Source organism: Aphis gossypii, chromosome 2, assembly GCF_020184175.1.
Source record: "Aphis gossypii isolate Hap1 chromosome 2, ASM2018417v2, whole genome shotgun sequence".
In the NCBI taxonomy this organism is placed as follows: Eukaryota; Metazoa; Arthropoda; class Insecta; order Hemiptera; family Aphididae; genus Aphis; species Aphis gossypii.
The window spans coordinates 19,062,186-19,080,235 of NC_065531.1; the positions used below are offsets into that span (position 1 = coordinate 19,062,186).

The window sequence follows — 18,050 nt, forward strand, 5'->3', positions numbered from 1 at the left end:
ATGGCAATTATAACAATTATTCAAAAAAAAATCTTACACTAAAAACATTTATAATAATAACTTTTAGTTTAAAAAAAATGCTGATGAATGAATACTTTTTTTTTAATATAATAAAAATGAATTCCGTGTTCATTCAAAAAAAAAAAAAATAATAAACCACCACTATTATAGGTATAAATTACAACATTTAAATACTATATTATATAATATATATAAAATAAAATAACTTAAACGATTAGGGTCTCGTCCTTCTACAGATTTGTGATTACAAACAATCAATCTTGCCCAACAGTTTGTCTAATTATAGTAATTACAAATTACTAATAAAGTAATAAACGAGTACACTTATACCATTTATAGTTACTTACCTATATTATTAAATCCCTTGTTGAGCCTTTTATGTTATTATCACCACGACCATTTTAAACAATACATTGGACGACTAATAAAAGTATATATACCTACAAAATTATTTATGGTTATTAATTTATTTTACAATATAAACAATAAAACGTTTTTAAGCTATACTATAGACAATTAGATAAAATTACCTACCTGTGTATATGATTTATAAAAAAAATAATAAAACAATACATATTATATCTTTAAACATGATTACTATAATGTCCTAATACGAACTATTATAGTGTTATAGTTATTCATTTAAAGCTTTAAAGTTTAAACAAAAAAGTTTATACCAAATATCCACTTATATCATTTTCCATTTACGTCAGCATGCATTACAGTACTCGAGAAAGAGTATATTAGAAAAGTTTTAAAGTAAATATTGTCTTTCAAATATCCCCAGAAAAATCTCACTTGATATATAATATGTATAATAAATAATCATCATAAGTACAATAAAATGCAAAATATATTAATACATAATATATTATTTAAATTAGTTCCGTGCATTATTGATTGTTGTGTACGAAATTATATTAAAAATTCATTAAAACATGTTGACGCTGCAGTGGAGATCGATTATTAAGATAAGTTATAACTAGTTGTAGCCTTGTAGGTAGTGTTAATATAGTAGTAAGATAATATTTATAAAAATTAAATTATAAAGATAAAAACAATTATAGGTATCTCATACAGACGATCACTACATTTTCAAGTAGGTATTTTTTTCATAAAAGGTATTTTATCTTATGGCTTCGAATGTATTATAACTAAAAACAATAATACAGCCGATATTCGTCAATACGTTTATATTGCCTAGGAAATGTCTTCTTGATAAAATGGTTTAACTTTAATTACAATTACAAATTAAATAATAATTCATTTATAGAGAATCAATAGGTACATTATAACGAGTATTTATGTAATTATTATGGATTAAACATATAAATTACAGATACGATAAACTTTAATGTAAATAATAACAATTCAATCGTCAAATTTAGTGAGTAATAAGATCAAAATTGATTTTATAACACTAATAACCATGGAATCAAATCCTATCCGCAACACTTTGAATAAATATGAATACTATGCGTGTAACTGCATATATAAGTTTGTATATATAGACATAGTCATAGTAAGACGGGGGTAGTGAAAAATGGACAACGTCCGCATGGATATATCATATAATACAACATTATGCGTATACTACGGATCAAAAAGAGGGTGCTCGAGGCACATGTGGTCAGCTTGATTTGTTTTCGATAAGCGAAAAGGTATGACCCTCGGGACCCTTTCTTGTACAAAGTATAATAAAAACCACGCCCATGCACTTACATACGCGTCGTAATAATTTAAATTTTTCGGTGCGTGTGTGGAAAAAGCATGACTTCGACGAGTGAAGTGTGGTGGGGAACCAAAAAAGAAAAATGAATTGTGGAATTACGAGTTTTTATAGTGGAAAAAAAGAACATATAGGGGCAATACAGTTTTACGGTTACCTGTAGTCGTAACTCGGACGGAATATTGAAAACATCTGATCAAGTCGTAAAACGGTGTGTTTCGTAATACCGTTGTGGCCAGCATGTTGGATGCGAAATAGGAAATATCATTTCATTGTAAGGGATTTATTAAATTCTGAATTGAATACCCAAAAAAAGAAAAAAACATTTTCACTATGTCGCCGACGAATGTCATTTTATAAGGCATTCTTTAAGTTATACCTCTGAAGCTATATTATATCTATTGATTATTAAATATTGTATATTTTCTAGAAATAGACTCAAACTTACGGCTATTGTAGATATACCTACTGCATTACGTTGAACTATACATGGTAGCCATAACTGTATAAACTTAACATAAACTTAGAAGCACTAATCAAAATTATATAGGTACGTATATTAGTATATTATATAATACCTACTACTATTCAGTATTCACGCAAACATTTAATTCAGTCTATCTTCTTTATCATTTTAAGACTTTATAAATCATATTTTGAAACAAATTTCCCTAAATTCTTTTATAAAAAATCGATGTAGAGTTTGATAATTTGTCTGTATTCTATACCTTGAAAATAAGTAATTATTAGTACTTTGTTACTATATACTTGCCATAATTCTGAAAATAATTTTAAACGAAATATTTCTAAAAACTACGAGCCTCACTAATATAGCTCATGATACGCGATATTAATAACGCGATTTCATAAACAATCATCATACTATAAACATTTTAAAATCGAAAAATCTACTCATATCTAAAAAAAAAAATACTATTTACTTTTAAATAGTTTTAATAAACTTTTACAAATGTGACTAATGTAGTTCTATACACGCATACTGCTATAATGTTAAGGTTTTATTTTTCATGGTTAGGTAACCAGTATAGTCTATAGTTTACATTATGTTAAATACATTTATCTTACATATACAATAAGCAAATACATAACATTTTAATTTAACCGAATACACTTATTTTTTTTTTTTTTTTTAGGGAAATTTGTACTTTTCAAATGCGTGATTACTCTCGTTTTCTATACGTAACAAGATTATAATTAAAAAGTATAAAGTTATATACCTTTTCTAACCAATGTCAAGCAAACGCCATAAATAAACATAACAATAAATTATATTGAACCATTTAAATTAAATGTTTACAGCAGTTTTTCCATTAAAAAAAAAGTATATATATACATTTCAGAAAAGTTTCGTGTGATATATTTATCATATATATACCACATACCTATTTATATAAAAAAAAAAAGGTAGAATATCTTAAAGTTAATCATATTATAAATTCGAATTTAGAGAGATATTATAAACATAAATAAATTAAGAACATAATTTAATGTTTATATGAGTAGCTATTTAGAATTTAGATACACAAATTAAATTTTTTAAATACTATGGTTAATGATGACTATAATCATATAAGAATAAGATAAACAATTATTGTACAATTCCATATAAATAAAAGAACGATGAAAATCTGATGTGAATTGAGTTTGTTTTGGTAGTGTTTATTATTTAGTTATTTTTTAATTAAACTGTAATAATTTTTTTTCGTGTTTTTCTTTAAACAAATATAAATATATCTATTATTCATTGATAGGATTTAATTAAGCATACCTATCTAAATTGAGAACTTATTGCTATGTGATAATTTAATATTTAATATAAAACAGTTTATCTTGCATTATTGCGGTATAATTTATGTACAACGTATATTATACAATAATTCTCGTGTAGGTTTAGTTAATCATGCTATGAAATAGAGAAAATAGAATTAAACTCGTTTTAATTTCCCGTTTCTAATTAAATGGAATTATTGACCGGTGTTTTTGACTAATCGCTCGTCTACGCTTATAACATGAAATGTTATTGTCATCAATTATAATGGACGCAAGTAGGTATATAGATACCTATATATGTTTATAAATAATATAATAGTAACAGTGTAAACGAAAGTTTTTTTTTAAATACTTTTCAGAAAAATGTTATAACTATACGCATCAAGGTCTGGTTCTGCAATAAAACATTGTATCCTAACTAAATTATTTTTTTTATATATATATATATAGGTATAAAGAGATTTATTTAAAATGTACAGTTACAGTAGGTTTAACTATATTATACTTTTATTATATATCTAGTATAGAATTATACCTATTATTATTATACATCAGTCATATAAAGTTTTTCTGAAATATATTGAACGAAAAAAATCACTACAAATATTTTTGTATTTTATATTCATTTGATATTCATCAATATATATTTTTCCATTCGAATACGTCGTAAAAATAAAAACAAAATAAAGATCGTACTTCGTCTGTCAGTTTGTGTACGACTACTACAGTACAGCACGATATTGTACGGTGAGGACATGTTTACGCCTCAATTCCAATTGAATATTCTAAGGGTCCGGCGATGGCATCAATATTTTGTACTTTCGTGCATCTTGGGGGATTACCGTAGGGTAAAAACAAGGAAAGAAAAGAGAGGGGTAGGGTTGGCAGAAGACGAAAAAGGGGTGGATATCGTATTCACATGCGAAGGCGTCAGGAGAAAATTGTATATATCAGTTTTGAAGCGCAATAAAATATTTCATACACGTTGTTATATATCAGTCGGGGGTAAGCGGAGGTTTGTACGAAACCCTTGAGTATAGGAGGAAAACCGAAATCAAAAAAAAAAAAAAAAAAACTTGGACAGTCCGAATGGGGATTTTTATTATTATATATATTCTCCATCCGTATTCAAAACGCCTCGACCAATGATAATTCATTCGAACGTGTTAACAGGACAGCTATACGTGCATGTAGCACATCTAATGCTTCGGTTCTTCCTATAAGGGGAATAAACAATGTTTAGAATGTATAAAATGTATAAAATAAAAACTTTACAACAGTAAAATAAAAAACTTTACTATAACTCGTAACTTATGCGACCATCGTTTCGGCGAATGGCGACATTTTGTTTGCCCTGTACACAAAATCACTATATTATGTTGCGCTCTAAATTATGTACACAAGGTTCGGTTTTTATGGCGGCTATATAAATAAAAATGCAATTTTAAAAATTCATAATCTTAAAGCGATATAATTTTTTTTTTTTTTTGAAATAGATTGAAAAACTTGATACATTAATGCACTGTCCGAGTCAATAAATTAATCAATAATTAGGTAGATTGCAGATATATAATATATTTTATTATTTTGATGTAGGTATATCTAAATATATTTAATTATCTTACATGTTTTTAATTTATTGTAATTAGGTTTACGTTTAATTTAGCACTTTATTATATGTTGAGGAATTAACTCGTTTTTATAAAGCTGCCAGTATAATACGTACATATTTTAAATACCTATCGTGAAAATTATATCGAAAAAGTATATAGGTCTACATAAGATACCTTAAATTTTGTAGATTCTATATAGATATAATTATTAGGGCTACCTAAATAAATTTCCATCATAGAGCTATGTATTATTGTAGTAAATTATTTATTATAAAGGTAGATGATAGTTATTTTAAAATGATTAATATTTTTTTGAGTAAAAAAAAAGATTCTAACCTATAAAACCTTTTGAATACTGGTTACTGCAGTCATGACATCTATCATTTTGATTTTGCAAGTGTTAACGTAAGAAATAGTTCCCACGATGTTTTTCTGAAATTTTCCCCAATGTAAGGCCCATATAATTTAGTTTACACTTAATGTAAAATTGTGCTGTGCTGAACATTTGGAAGGAGTTACTTACTCCTAGTAACCCCAACATAACGAAAAAAACATAAAGTAGGTACCTACTATTAAGTATTAATTTACAACCATCACATATTTAGAAAGATCGTATAACATATTAATAAAAAAAACCCACAGAAATGTTTTCCTTATAACGTACTACAGTGCTTGTACAATATGACACTATTTATATTATAAATGTATAGCAGCTATAGGTAACAGAATCTTTTATATTATATGATATAGTTATAATTTATTTTAAGACAAAATAAATACTGAAATACCTACATTTTTAATATCTGAGCGATGAATGTATATTGGTTTTAATTTTACAATGATTTCTGTTTTTTAGTTTAATTTATTTCTTCGTCTGTCCTTGTAATCATCACCTTTGGAGAAGTAAAAATGTTTAGATTTTCAACTTTTGGTAGGTAATTATCTAAATGAATTTAGTTGGTATAACTTGAAGGATAAAATTATTAAACATTTCCCTGCAGTATATAAGTAATTTATTTTATAGTTTATTTCTTCTTGAAACCAAAATACCTATCTAAAAATTCTATAAGCATAATTTTTCCATAAATAACTATTTGAATTTCAAATTTGAACGAAATCAGATATTTGAATATTTGATCAATAAAACAAAGAAAACCTAGCAATTTAATTTATTTTGTTGTTATTCAAAAATATTATTTATTGCAATAGGAACATGAATTTTTTACTTATATTATTATATTTTATGTACCTACAGTAGAATACTAAAAATATGCAATAATATTTTCAAAAAATTTATGTTATTGCCTGGTATTCATTAGTTGTCTCAGTTAACTCAATTTTTTGTTTATTTTCATCTTTATGGTATTTTTTTTCGCTTACCTGTATAATGCATTTAACGGGAACTTAATTTCTTGAGACATCTACGCATAGGGAGGGTATACTCGAATGTTCGTATGCAAAAAAAGTTGTATAATAATATATCACTCAACACCTAATACGCAGAAGAGTGTTACCCAAAAACCTTTTTTAAAATATTCTGAGCAAAATAATGAATGTACGTAACTTTTAATATTATGACTTTTTTTTTTTTAATTAAATAATTAGTCAATAACATGTTTCGAATTTCAACTTTAAAGGTTGTTTCTGATAGCAAATTTTACCTAGGTATACCATACAATTTTTATTATAGATATTTGAAATTAAAATTTGGGGGAGTTAACAATTTACAACAATACAATATGATACAAATATATATATTATATTATATTATAATAATTAAACATGAATAATATAATGATTCAACAAAAAAAAAAAAAAAAATTCAATCAATCTACCATCATACTATTATGTATTAATAAAATAGCTTTAATAGCTTCAATAAATTATCAAAAAACATATTTTGAATTAATATCCTTAGGTATAGTGCTGTAGATTGGCCATTGACATAATATCGTCCCCAATAAGAATTTTTTTTTTCAATGGCAGGTAATCACTGAATTAAATACCCACTTTTTTTTTATTTTTACTGGCATTAAAGTGTGGAGTATAGTGCAAAAAATCAAAGATAATTTTAGGCTATTAAATAGATAAAAAAAAATTGAATTTATTTTTATTAATTACTTTTTTATTCATAAGTATTACAATAGGCAGTACAGCAAAATATTATATTAGTATAATGCAATATTTTGCATAGGCCGTTTTAATGTAACTACAAAATACATAAATATTTATAGATTATTATATATAATAAAAGATAGTTGGATATTTTCTATTTTTGCACAACTTTTTATTAATATATTATTTTAATATTGTTATTATGAGTGCGCCATCTATAAGCAAAATCACACACAATTCTTAACATTATTTTACTGATAATAAAAAAACTACACATGTACTGATAACAATTATTTACAACAAATTATTTAAAATTTATTTTTCAAAAATATCATATTAAACTAATAAGTAATAATTAATCTTAAAACTAAACAATCAATCTTATAAATGGGAAATCGATAATACACTGCGTAAACAAAGAATATTTTACTATTTCCTATATTCTTAATTCACATTTGTATTTAAAAATGAGCTTCAATGAGAATATTTCTCAAGATAAACCTAACTTGGCTACAGAGGAATAGTAAGTGAATTTTTATTATCTAATAAATAATTTTATTTACCCTCTAAAAGTTTAGTAAATTCATTTTCTAAAATATTTATTTCTTCTTGTAACTTTGTTCTAACATTTTGTTTCTTCAATGAATCTATTAGTTCTAATTGTTTTCTGAATCCTGTAATAAGCACATCCTTTTCTCTAACACATTTTGCCAAAATATCGTCATTCTTGGATAATGCTTTTGTATACTTTTCTTCAATGTCTTTATGTGTGGCTTCCAACTTTTTTACAGTTTCTTTTAGCTGTTTATTCTCATCTGAGGCTTTTATAAAAATTGATTTTTGTTTTTCATGTATGATTTGTTCATGTTTAAATTTTCTTTCTATACACCCTATTTCTTTTAATATTCTATTCACCTCAGAATCTCTAATTTTCAGTGTTCCAGTTAAATGATCAATTTCTTTCTCATGTTTCCTTATTTTTTCTTTGAGTAATGATAATTGATGAAAATATTTATCTTTTTCTTCAATCAGTTTTTTATTTTCTTCTTGTAAATGATCATTTAAATCATCTTTTTTCACCAGTTCGTTGTTTAAACGATCAATTTCTTTTTGTAGCACATAATTTTTGATAGTTATTTCTTTACTTGTAACCGTTTTAATTTCTTCAATAGTATCACCATTGTCAATAATTTTCATAAACGTATTAAATTCTGTAGATTTAATTGGTTTTGATTTATGTTTAACATCTGGTGTACTGTGCTTATCATAATTATCTATCTTACTTTTCATTTCATTGATTTCATCCATAAATTGTTTTGTTATTTTGTTGTTTTCCTCATACTTCATTTGTAGTACTTCTTCATTTTTTGATATTTCCCCATGTTCCTTTGGCATGTGAGCCATAATTTTTGTGCTTAATAAATATCTAAGAACCCACCACAATTTAGTTATCTACTGTATTACTCATTTTTCCTTCAAATTAAGATAAAATGTATTTCATTTTAAATTAATAAAATAAAAATGAAGTAAATACATTAAAAAAAATATTGCTTTCAGCTTTGTTTATGTTTTTCAGTACCCTAATGATTATGGTAACTATGACATTATCAACTTACAGTGCTACCAAAAAATGTTTTTGTACCTAATTCCAAACTTAATATGTTTAGAAAAAAATGATTAATAAGTGCCTATATTTATATTCTTTTAAATTTCAGTTGGAATGATACTTACAATGTAGAGTTGGACAATTTCAAAAACTTTGGCGATCCTGGTGCTGAATGGTTTGGTCATGGTATAGGAGTAAAGATGATTAAGTAAGTGTGAGATTAAATATTGTACACAGGAAAATTGAGCAAAAAACTATTTATTAAATTATTGATGTTTGATGAACAAATATTATTCATGTAGAGGTGTGGCCTGTTGATGTATAAGAATGGCAATAAAGCACTGTCTTAAATGACTATTTAAAAAATTATTAAATAACTAATAATTATAAACTTAATGGCTTAAGATTTTAAAATGGTATAAAAAAACAAAATCTTGATTGGAGTATTGAAAGATTTTAGTTTACCTAGATTTCAATAATTCACTGGCTTAATAATATATTACATTTTAAATATAACAATGTTCCTAGTTTTTATTCTCAATTATATTCTAACTGTAAAAGTATAGTAATTTGGAGTTAATTGAAACTTTCCTTAACATATTTTTACGAAACTCCCAAAATATTCTCATTAAACTATGGAATAATTCATTCTAATTATATTTAAAAAGTAAATTAAATAAAGCATAAAGTTACTTGTGAAATAAAAATTTTCAATTATTAAACATTGATGTATTATTTGTCTTACTTCAACAACTCAATATTCTTAGTATTGACATATTTTGCAATCTAATCAAAATATTAATTATGTAATAATTGTTAAAATTTAAAATTACGAAATGTTTTCATGTTGGATATAACATTACTATTACCTATATGGCTATCACTATTTATAATTTAAGTTATAAAGAATTTAATATAAAAATTTACCTACATGCTCTATTTTATTAATAACATCTAAATTGCGTAATTTTTACTATCTTCTTTGAATTGTCTTTAGAACAATTTATATACCACAATGGTTTTCAAAAAATATCCAGAAAAATTAATTTATTTAAATATCTACATCACAAATAATTTTTTTAAATATTTTTCAGATTTACAATATTGTTAATTTATTCAATCTTAAGTATAACATTATACAACATTTTAAATCATAAATTATTTAATATGTAGGTTTGAATCTCAATTATTACTATTTTGTTTTCAAAATATTAATTTATTTAAAGTAATAAACTTAAACTTAAATTACTTCAAGATGAAATAAATTTTAACTTTAAATATGTTTAACGGGTTAACATTTTATCTTTTTTCTTATTTTATAATATTATTCTACATTAGTTTCTACATTTATTTTGTATGTTATTCCATAAGATTCATTATTTTTGTATATCAGAGGATTCTAAAATATTAAGTAGCAATGGAAATTTTAAATATGTAGAAAAGAAATAAGGATAATGATAATTTAAATTGATTATATAAATACAAAAGTGAAAAGTTTATCCTTTTTATACTGTACTCGGTTAGCCAACTATATTTTAATTAATACAAAGCATATTTAATGTTTAAACTAATTCATTACCTATAATAATAACTAATACAATTTATAAAATTAATGCTCAAATACATATATAACCAGCTCATATTTTCATAGATTAAAAAAATAAATTATTTATTCAAAATATATATTTTTACAGGTGTATACAATCAAACTGTAAAATTAGTCTAGAAGATCCCATTTTAGATGTTGGATGCGGAAATGCTTTACTCTTAGCTCAATTAGTAATTATATTTTTATTTTATCATAAATATGTGTAATAATAAGTTTTGTTAAAAAAAACAATTGTAATCAGGCTAAATTAGGATTTTCCAATCTATACGGCATAGATTATTCAGCGCCTGCAGTAAAATTAGCAAATTCAATAGTAAAAGATCAAAAAATAGAAAATATAACACTAAAAGAATTTGACTTTTTGACTGATGATGTAAAAACATTACCGACGTTTTCATTGGTCTTGGATAAAGGTACTTATGATGTTATTAGTATGGAGGATGAAAATAAAGAAAAGAGAACCCGATACAAAGAAAACATAATCGACTTATTACAACCAAATGGAATGTTTTTAATTGTAAGTTGCAATTGGACACAACTAGAATTGAATGAACAATTTGGCGATGGTAAGAATTACTGTTTAACTCTTAGTTTTGTTAACTAATAAAAAAAAAATTACTTTTTCCTTAAGCCTTTCAAGTTGTTCACACCATACCAACTCCATCGTTCCAGTTTGGAGGAGCTGTTGGTAATACATTGTCAGCCACTCTTTACCAAAAATTATAAAAGAAGAAAAATGTTATGTTTTATTCAATACTGGTTAATTTACTATTGTGGTTTTCTTTGCAATAAACTCTAAGCTGTTTTTTTTAATTGTGGTTATTTTGCAAAACAGCAGCAACTAAAATCGCCAAACATATAGATACCATTGCTCGAACACCGCCTGCAACATAATTTAATACATTTTATTGCATTGAAATAACCCATGTTAAATTAGATCTATATTATTTGTTTGTAAACGCTCCACTCACTACTGCAAGTCCCATCGTCGTCGGCGAACTCTTCTCTGCACTGACATATCTTTATATCTGTGTGCGGTTCACTAATGTTGTGTGTACAATGCGCCAGCTGGATACATTGGATGTCCCGTTCGCAAGGCATTCCCAGATCTGTAAACCGTCATCAATGAGTACTATATATAGCTGGTAAATATTTTAAACATGGCATTTTGCATAAACCACCGAATTCGTCGTTACCTTGTGGGGACGTTATGCAATCGTCGTTGATCGGATGCGTTTGATCTGCGCACAGACATCGCCGTTGGCCGTCCACCGGATCCTTACCGCACGACGTCTTCGGCCATGCCTTGCAGTTGTAATCCGTACGACATTCAGACCGTCGAATAGCGTCTAAAACCAAAATTATAAACGATGTACTTATATAAAATGAAAAATAAATATCTAATAATACGAGTTTGTTACTTGTAGTATGTTTTCAAAACATCCCCACTAGGAATTGTGTAGACATAGACTTATTTATTAGCATCTAATTACTGGGCACAGATTTAAATGAAAATATAGGTAATGTTTTTCCGAGTATTACAAAACGTAGTTGCTATTGGCTTTACAAACACGAAATAATTTTATTCATACGTCTTAGAATCTAAATACTTGAGTACCATTATTTTGAATATCTGATTTGATTATTTTGTGTTTGTTGATACGTTTATTATTATTGTTTGAATATTAAAAAAATCAATATCAGAAAAATTATAAATAAATAATATAATATAAAATAAAAATAATAAAATATAATAAATTTATTTTAAAATCCATAATTTTCATTCCTCTGCGGTAACTCAGTACTTTTTTAGTCTTTTTAGAGTACAAATTATCAAGCCTTATTTATCTTAATCATTCAGATAATAATTAATAACAATTATTAATTACACTATACTATAGATATACCTTTAAAAATAAGTTTTAGTAGAACACCACTGCCGGATATCCGATGATCATACATAACAATGATTTACCAATATTAATTTTACGTATTTTGGAATTTTTTATTTTTAATGATTAGTTTGCTAATTATTATATATTTTATGAGTTAAACATATAAATTAATGAGTAAGTATTTGAAGTGTATGTTAGCGCGATAGTTAAGTATACCTATAGGTACAAAGAAAAATTAAACAATATCAATTAGTTTACAGGTGACGAAACTAAAATAAGAAAGTTATAAACCATTAATACATATTATACTATTCATACAAATAAATAATTTGTTATTTTAGGTATAGGTATACATATATTTTATTATTATTTAAGACGCAGTTTTTATAAAATCTAAGTGCAGTATATCGATTTTTTAGTCATTTTTTGTTTAAAGCATTTTAATGCTCCATATACCCATTAATATTAATATATTTGAGTGACCGCGACTGCCAATCAAAAATTTTATCGACAGGTATGGTACTACAATTGCACGTAACCTTTATAGTATATATAAACCATGAGTAAAGAATGTATCTAATAATAGTAGCCCAGAGTCTAGACTCTAGGTTTTAAATACGTATGAATGGTGAGCGATACAATTGAGGGGGGATATATCCCTTATAAATAATCCCTTTATTAATATCCCTTTATTTATAATCCCTTTATAAAGACTTCAATTTCATCGGGTTAGGCTGTGGTGAGAGTGAAAGTAAATGAGAATGGTCAAATTTTTTATAGTTATATAGACCCTTTGAAAATGTTTAAGCCCGTTATCGATGCGGTGCTCTATCGCAGCAGCAATATGTATAATTATTAATAATGGTTATTATGATACTACGATAATCATAATAATATATTACATACCTTTAGGCCTAGAGGCCGCGTTACCAGGAACTACACCTCGTTTGGCCCTCAGTGTTTCAGTGGAGGCTTCGCAACAGGACAATGTAATAATCGCGCATGCCGCGACCAAGGCCTTGCTTAGAACGCGCATTTTGGCAGAATGACCAAAACTCAAAGTCTCGCGATAGAAGGGTCGGTTTGGTCGTTTCCTGTCGTGCAACGCCCACGCCCTTGCCATTATTTATTATGTACATAAACACACACACACGCATAAATGGGTTATATAATAGTTCTATATTTCGCTCACGTTATCTGAACATTTCGACATAAACCTTGAGTCTTACATATAGCTAAGAGTTCGAAATTTTAATACGCGTACATCGAAACGATTGTTTTGATTGACTATATTACATGTAAGGCTATATATATATATACAGCATGTACATTTACCTATAACACGATTTGAATGATATTACATTTTCGACGAGCGTGCTCGGGAGCAATATCATTGGTATATTATATTATTATGACACCGTTGACAATCTTTGTGACTACACTTTGTTAAATATTACATGGGAATCGGGAAATCACAAATGCCACTCTTTTATAGGTACATTGCAGATTGAGCTCTTAATGGTTATAATTTATTACATACTTTATATTGTCTTATAAAATACATTTGTATAGCTGTATAAACAAACATATAGCCATAATTTATAGGATGTCCACAACAACTGCAGATAACACTAAAGCATATACATTTCAACGCAGAATCGTTCAATTTTTTCATGGAAAAAAACGGCTGAGTAATAATTATTTGAATGTTATACATAATTTGCATAAGGAAGGTGCAACGTAAAATAAAATATTATTAAATGAAATATTTTTAATTAATCCGTGATATTTGAACTAATTGAGATAGGTTTTCTCACCAATTTCCTCCGGGCTTAATTTTATTTTATTATGTGACCTATGATAACAATATAATTAGGTACCTAACTGAGAAAATAAGCTAAAATATTTTTCCTATATCATCTTATTTGCTTATTAAGATTAACTTGATTAGATTGCAAATTTTCCAAATGAAAAAAAAATATATACCTATCATATTTTTAAAGCCATTTTTATAGCTCAATAAAATCAAAGTAAGCTAAAAATCATAGATAAAAAATTGTGGGTGTACAACTAAAAATGAGTTATATTGCGAACACTTTTATTATAATCTAGAGATCAGTAGTTATATACTATACAACCTATCACACTGAATTCAAAAATATCCGATTAATTAAATACTTATCACATTGTACAACATATAGTTTTACCTACCTATATGTAATATTCAAAATGGTATAGTACACAGCCATTGTTTACCTTAAAAAGTCAGTTCAATCACTTAAACTACTAATGTTTGTGAAAAAAAATACAAAGAACAATCATAATTGATGATGAAAAAAGAGACTGGACACCTTTAAATAAAATTGTATTACGCAGGTCAAGTTAGGAACATAGAAAAATACCAGTATCATAAAAAAGTATTTTTTTCAATATACCTTAAAAATAGACAAAATAAGTACATTATGGTTATAATTTAACACTTGGACAATTTTGTAGGTAGATAGGAATTACGTAAGTTTACTATTATACCTGTTATTTAAATCAAAATATGATGTGGCTGCTCAATGAGTCAATACGTCACAATTTCTTAGACGCACGAAATTTGGATGAGTACTAAGTACGACATTTTATACGCAATTTCAAAGCATTTTTTTAACATTAAAATAATTTTACGGTATTAATATACTTCTAATCTGCAGGTAACAAAAAGTATACCGTTGTATAATATATTAATATCACTATAAAACTACAGAAATGGTTTTGGTTTACAATTGATAAAAATAAGTATGATCAAGATGAAAATGTTCTGTCAAAAAACCAACAGAGTTCAGTTTTTTAATAAATTGAAATTTTTGTTAATAGAAAATAATACATTCTCTGGTAAAAAAAACGACCACGACGAGTTGACTTAAGATGAAATTCCAAAATAATAATACACTCACAAATTATTCGATAGCTTAGTTTTAAAAACGGTTGAACCGATTCAAATGTAACGTTTTTTTCTATATTTGGAGTGACTTTTGTTAGGTTCAAGGCTATTGATTTTTATACATTATATATAATGTTCAAAAAAATAAATAATATATGATATTCAAATAGTGTGCAAGTGCCAAATGGTTACTTACTTCTTATACAACTAAACGTTAAATATTTGTGTTGGAGATGCATGCATGGTGCATGGACATAACTATACACAAGACATGCTCGATATGAATAATTATATGACCTTGTATACTTTTTTACTAAATAAAAACATAAAAGTCATAAAAGTATACGCTTACTAGAGCATACAATTTCAACTAGTACTAGTGTATAATAATCAAATAAAAATATAATTCTATACATTTATTTTAGATTAGTTTTAAAACACTTATTACCTATAGGTTAGGTATGGGAAACAAAAAATTTAAAATGTAATCAGTATTTTTATTTCTGGTCATGTACGTTTAAAAAAAAAAAAAATTTGAATAACTGATATTGATTATTCTACGTAACTATAATATATTATATTAAGTATTCAGTGATCTTTATGGGCTTCTATTGTTTATAAAGGGTATATATAATTACTAAAAGTCTAAAAATATATAAGCCTAATGTAAGCCGCTTAAGTAGTTACTTAACTTTATCATTCTAAATCTAATAATTTTTTTAACTATAGTTACCAAATTAGATTTATATTTTAGTGTGTAATATCATCATCATCCATATGGAATAATTAAACATACTTTTTGGATATAAAAAGTAGTGTTTCCAGACACGAAAAATAAATACATCTTTGAAACCTCGATACATTCATTACTCAGCTTAAAATTTGAAATATCTATTCGAAAACGATGTAAATGTTAAAAATTTAAGTATAATAACAACAATAAATATACATATACTCTTTATATATATACCTAAATAATATATATACATAAGCTCAAGGCGGTCTTGATGACCCTATTTTCAATGTTATGGGTCGCATGGCTCGTTCGCACGCAATGCTCTTAAAGTTTCCACTTTATCAGATACAATGACGTTCGTTTTATTATAAAGGTACCCTTAGATTGTGGCGCGTTGATAGCGTTTAAATGTGACTATCGAGCGAATAAAAAATCGTTGTCGTTGAACGTTGGATATAGGTAGGTACGCAGGATTAACTGTTTTTTTATGGTTTTTGCATTATCTTACTTGTAATCGTGAGCATTATAATTAGGAATAAATGGAAATTAAAAAATATACGTGTGTATTTCATTATAAATAATTAGTATACTAGCTATAGGAGCTACATATATAATAATAATTGTTAACGTTTGTAACAGGTAACAACCAAAAAACACGGCATCTCAATCTCTTGCGACTGTTGAAAAATTCAAAAATTAGGTGAACACTAAGTAGAACAAAAACTGAAATAAACAAAAAATACAGAGAAAATCCATCGCGACGTACGTTAGGTACCGACAGCTGATGGGTGATTTTTAATTTTTTAATTTTAATGTATCATACTATTCGCGTTTGAAAAATAAGATTCTGGTCAGTGTTTAAGTAGTACTTATATTGTAGATATACTTACCTATACTTTTATAACAAAAATTAATATAAGTATAAAATGTATAATAGCACATAAAAATATGTATGACTAGGTATTGATTATGGCATGAATTAAAACTGTTTAATAGATCTTTAATTCGCATCAACTGAAACCTATAAAATCATTGGTACCTGCAACCACAATCAGTCCCTGGTTCAACGATGAAAAGGATATCTAATTTATACAGATTTGTTTTTTTCCATCGTATGCATTGTTTTCATTGTGTTATTTTAAAGCTAACTGAAAAGAATAACAATTTAAATTTAAGTATAATTTTAAAAACTTAAGTTGTATTTATAGAAGATTTATGTTTTATATTATTTGCTTTCAGCCATCTTCTTACCTGTTTTAAGTTACTTTGAGTATAGAGTGATGGACGTTAGTTGTCATAATTACTTATAGAATTAACTACTTCTAAGAATGTTTTGGATTTTATGTTGTCTTGCTACAACACGAACATTGTAATTAAACTAAATAGTAATTAAAATATGCGTGTTTATCATACTAAGTTTATATGTTTAACACTAAGTAATTAGTTATATTAAAATAACCGCTTAAAATAGTAAATAAATAGGAGACAGAATTTTGTTGATATACAAAATAAGACTAAAGTTACAAACCTTGTAGAAAACTTGAGCAAACAGCAGAGTAAAAAAGTTTTTTTTTAATAAATAGAAAATTTTTCGTTAAATTAAAAATGTAATAACATAAATGATAAATGTTTATATATATATGAATTGTAGATTACCTATGAGCATTTTGAATACATTGTATTTTGTTTTCTTCACTAATTATATAATCGTTAAGACTTTTGTTTAAATTTAGGCTACATGTGTTTACAAGGACTATTTGGATGTGGTTCTTCCATAGATAAAATATAAAGGTATAGTAAATGAAGGAATCGGCCGAAAACTGGTACCGCAATTTTTGAACTATACTATTTTTAAATGTATGTATTATTAAACTAACATCGCTGCCTTACTAGTGACTGATTTTTCTCTTATGCAGATTGAACCAATTTGTCCTGTACTAAGTCGAAGATGTTTTGGGTCTATACGAGAATTGAAATCGTGGGTACTTTACTCACTGCTAGATTTT

The 18,050-nt window shown here is 26.1% G+C and overlaps 3 protein-coding genes across 4 annotated transcripts; 1 reads left to right on the forward strand and 2 right to left on the reverse strand.

The window, feature by feature from the left end:
- The first annotated feature begins 7,564 nt into the window (after positions 1–7,564).
- On the forward strand, positions 7,565–11,297 carry LOC114127767 (EEF1A lysine methyltransferase 2). The gene is made up of 5 exons (XM_027992091.2): positions 7,565–7,792; positions 8,985–9,083; positions 10,570–10,654; positions 10,726–11,050; positions 11,116–11,297. Exons 1-5 carry the CDS (start codon positions 7,737–7,739, stop codon positions 11,208–11,210), a joined length of 660 nt encoding a protein of 219 aa, XP_027847892.2. The 5' UTR covers positions 7,565–7,736; the 3' UTR covers positions 11,211–11,297.
- On the reverse strand, positions 7,799–8,842 carry LOC114127759 (testis-expressed protein 9-like). 2 transcript variants are annotated; one of them, XM_050201168.1, is made up of 2 exons: positions 8,553–8,842; positions 7,799–8,480 (listed from the first exon to the last, which is right to left on the reverse strand). In XM_050201168.1, the coding sequence occupies exons 1-2, from the start codon at positions 8,671–8,673 to the stop codon at positions 7,825–7,827; spliced, it is 777 nt and encodes a 258-aa protein (XP_050057125.1). In that variant the 5' UTR covers positions 8,674–8,842; the 3' UTR covers positions 7,799–7,824. The 2 variants fall into 2 exon arrangements, with proteins under 2 accessions (XP_050057125.1, XP_027847879.2); XM_027992078.2 differs by having other exon boundaries at positions 7,799–8,839.
- Positions 10,392–13,430, reverse strand: LOC114127781 (uncharacterized). The gene is made up of 4 exons (XM_027992106.2): positions 13,286–13,430; positions 11,681–11,833; positions 11,456–11,593; positions 10,392–11,367 (listed from the first exon to the last, which is right to left on the reverse strand). Exons 1-4 carry the CDS (start codon positions 13,413–13,415, stop codon positions 11,294–11,296), a joined length of 495 nt encoding a protein of 164 aa, XP_027847907.2. The 5' UTR covers positions 13,416–13,430; the 3' UTR covers positions 10,392–11,293.
- Between the last annotated feature and the right edge of the window lie 4,620 nt (positions 13,431–18,050).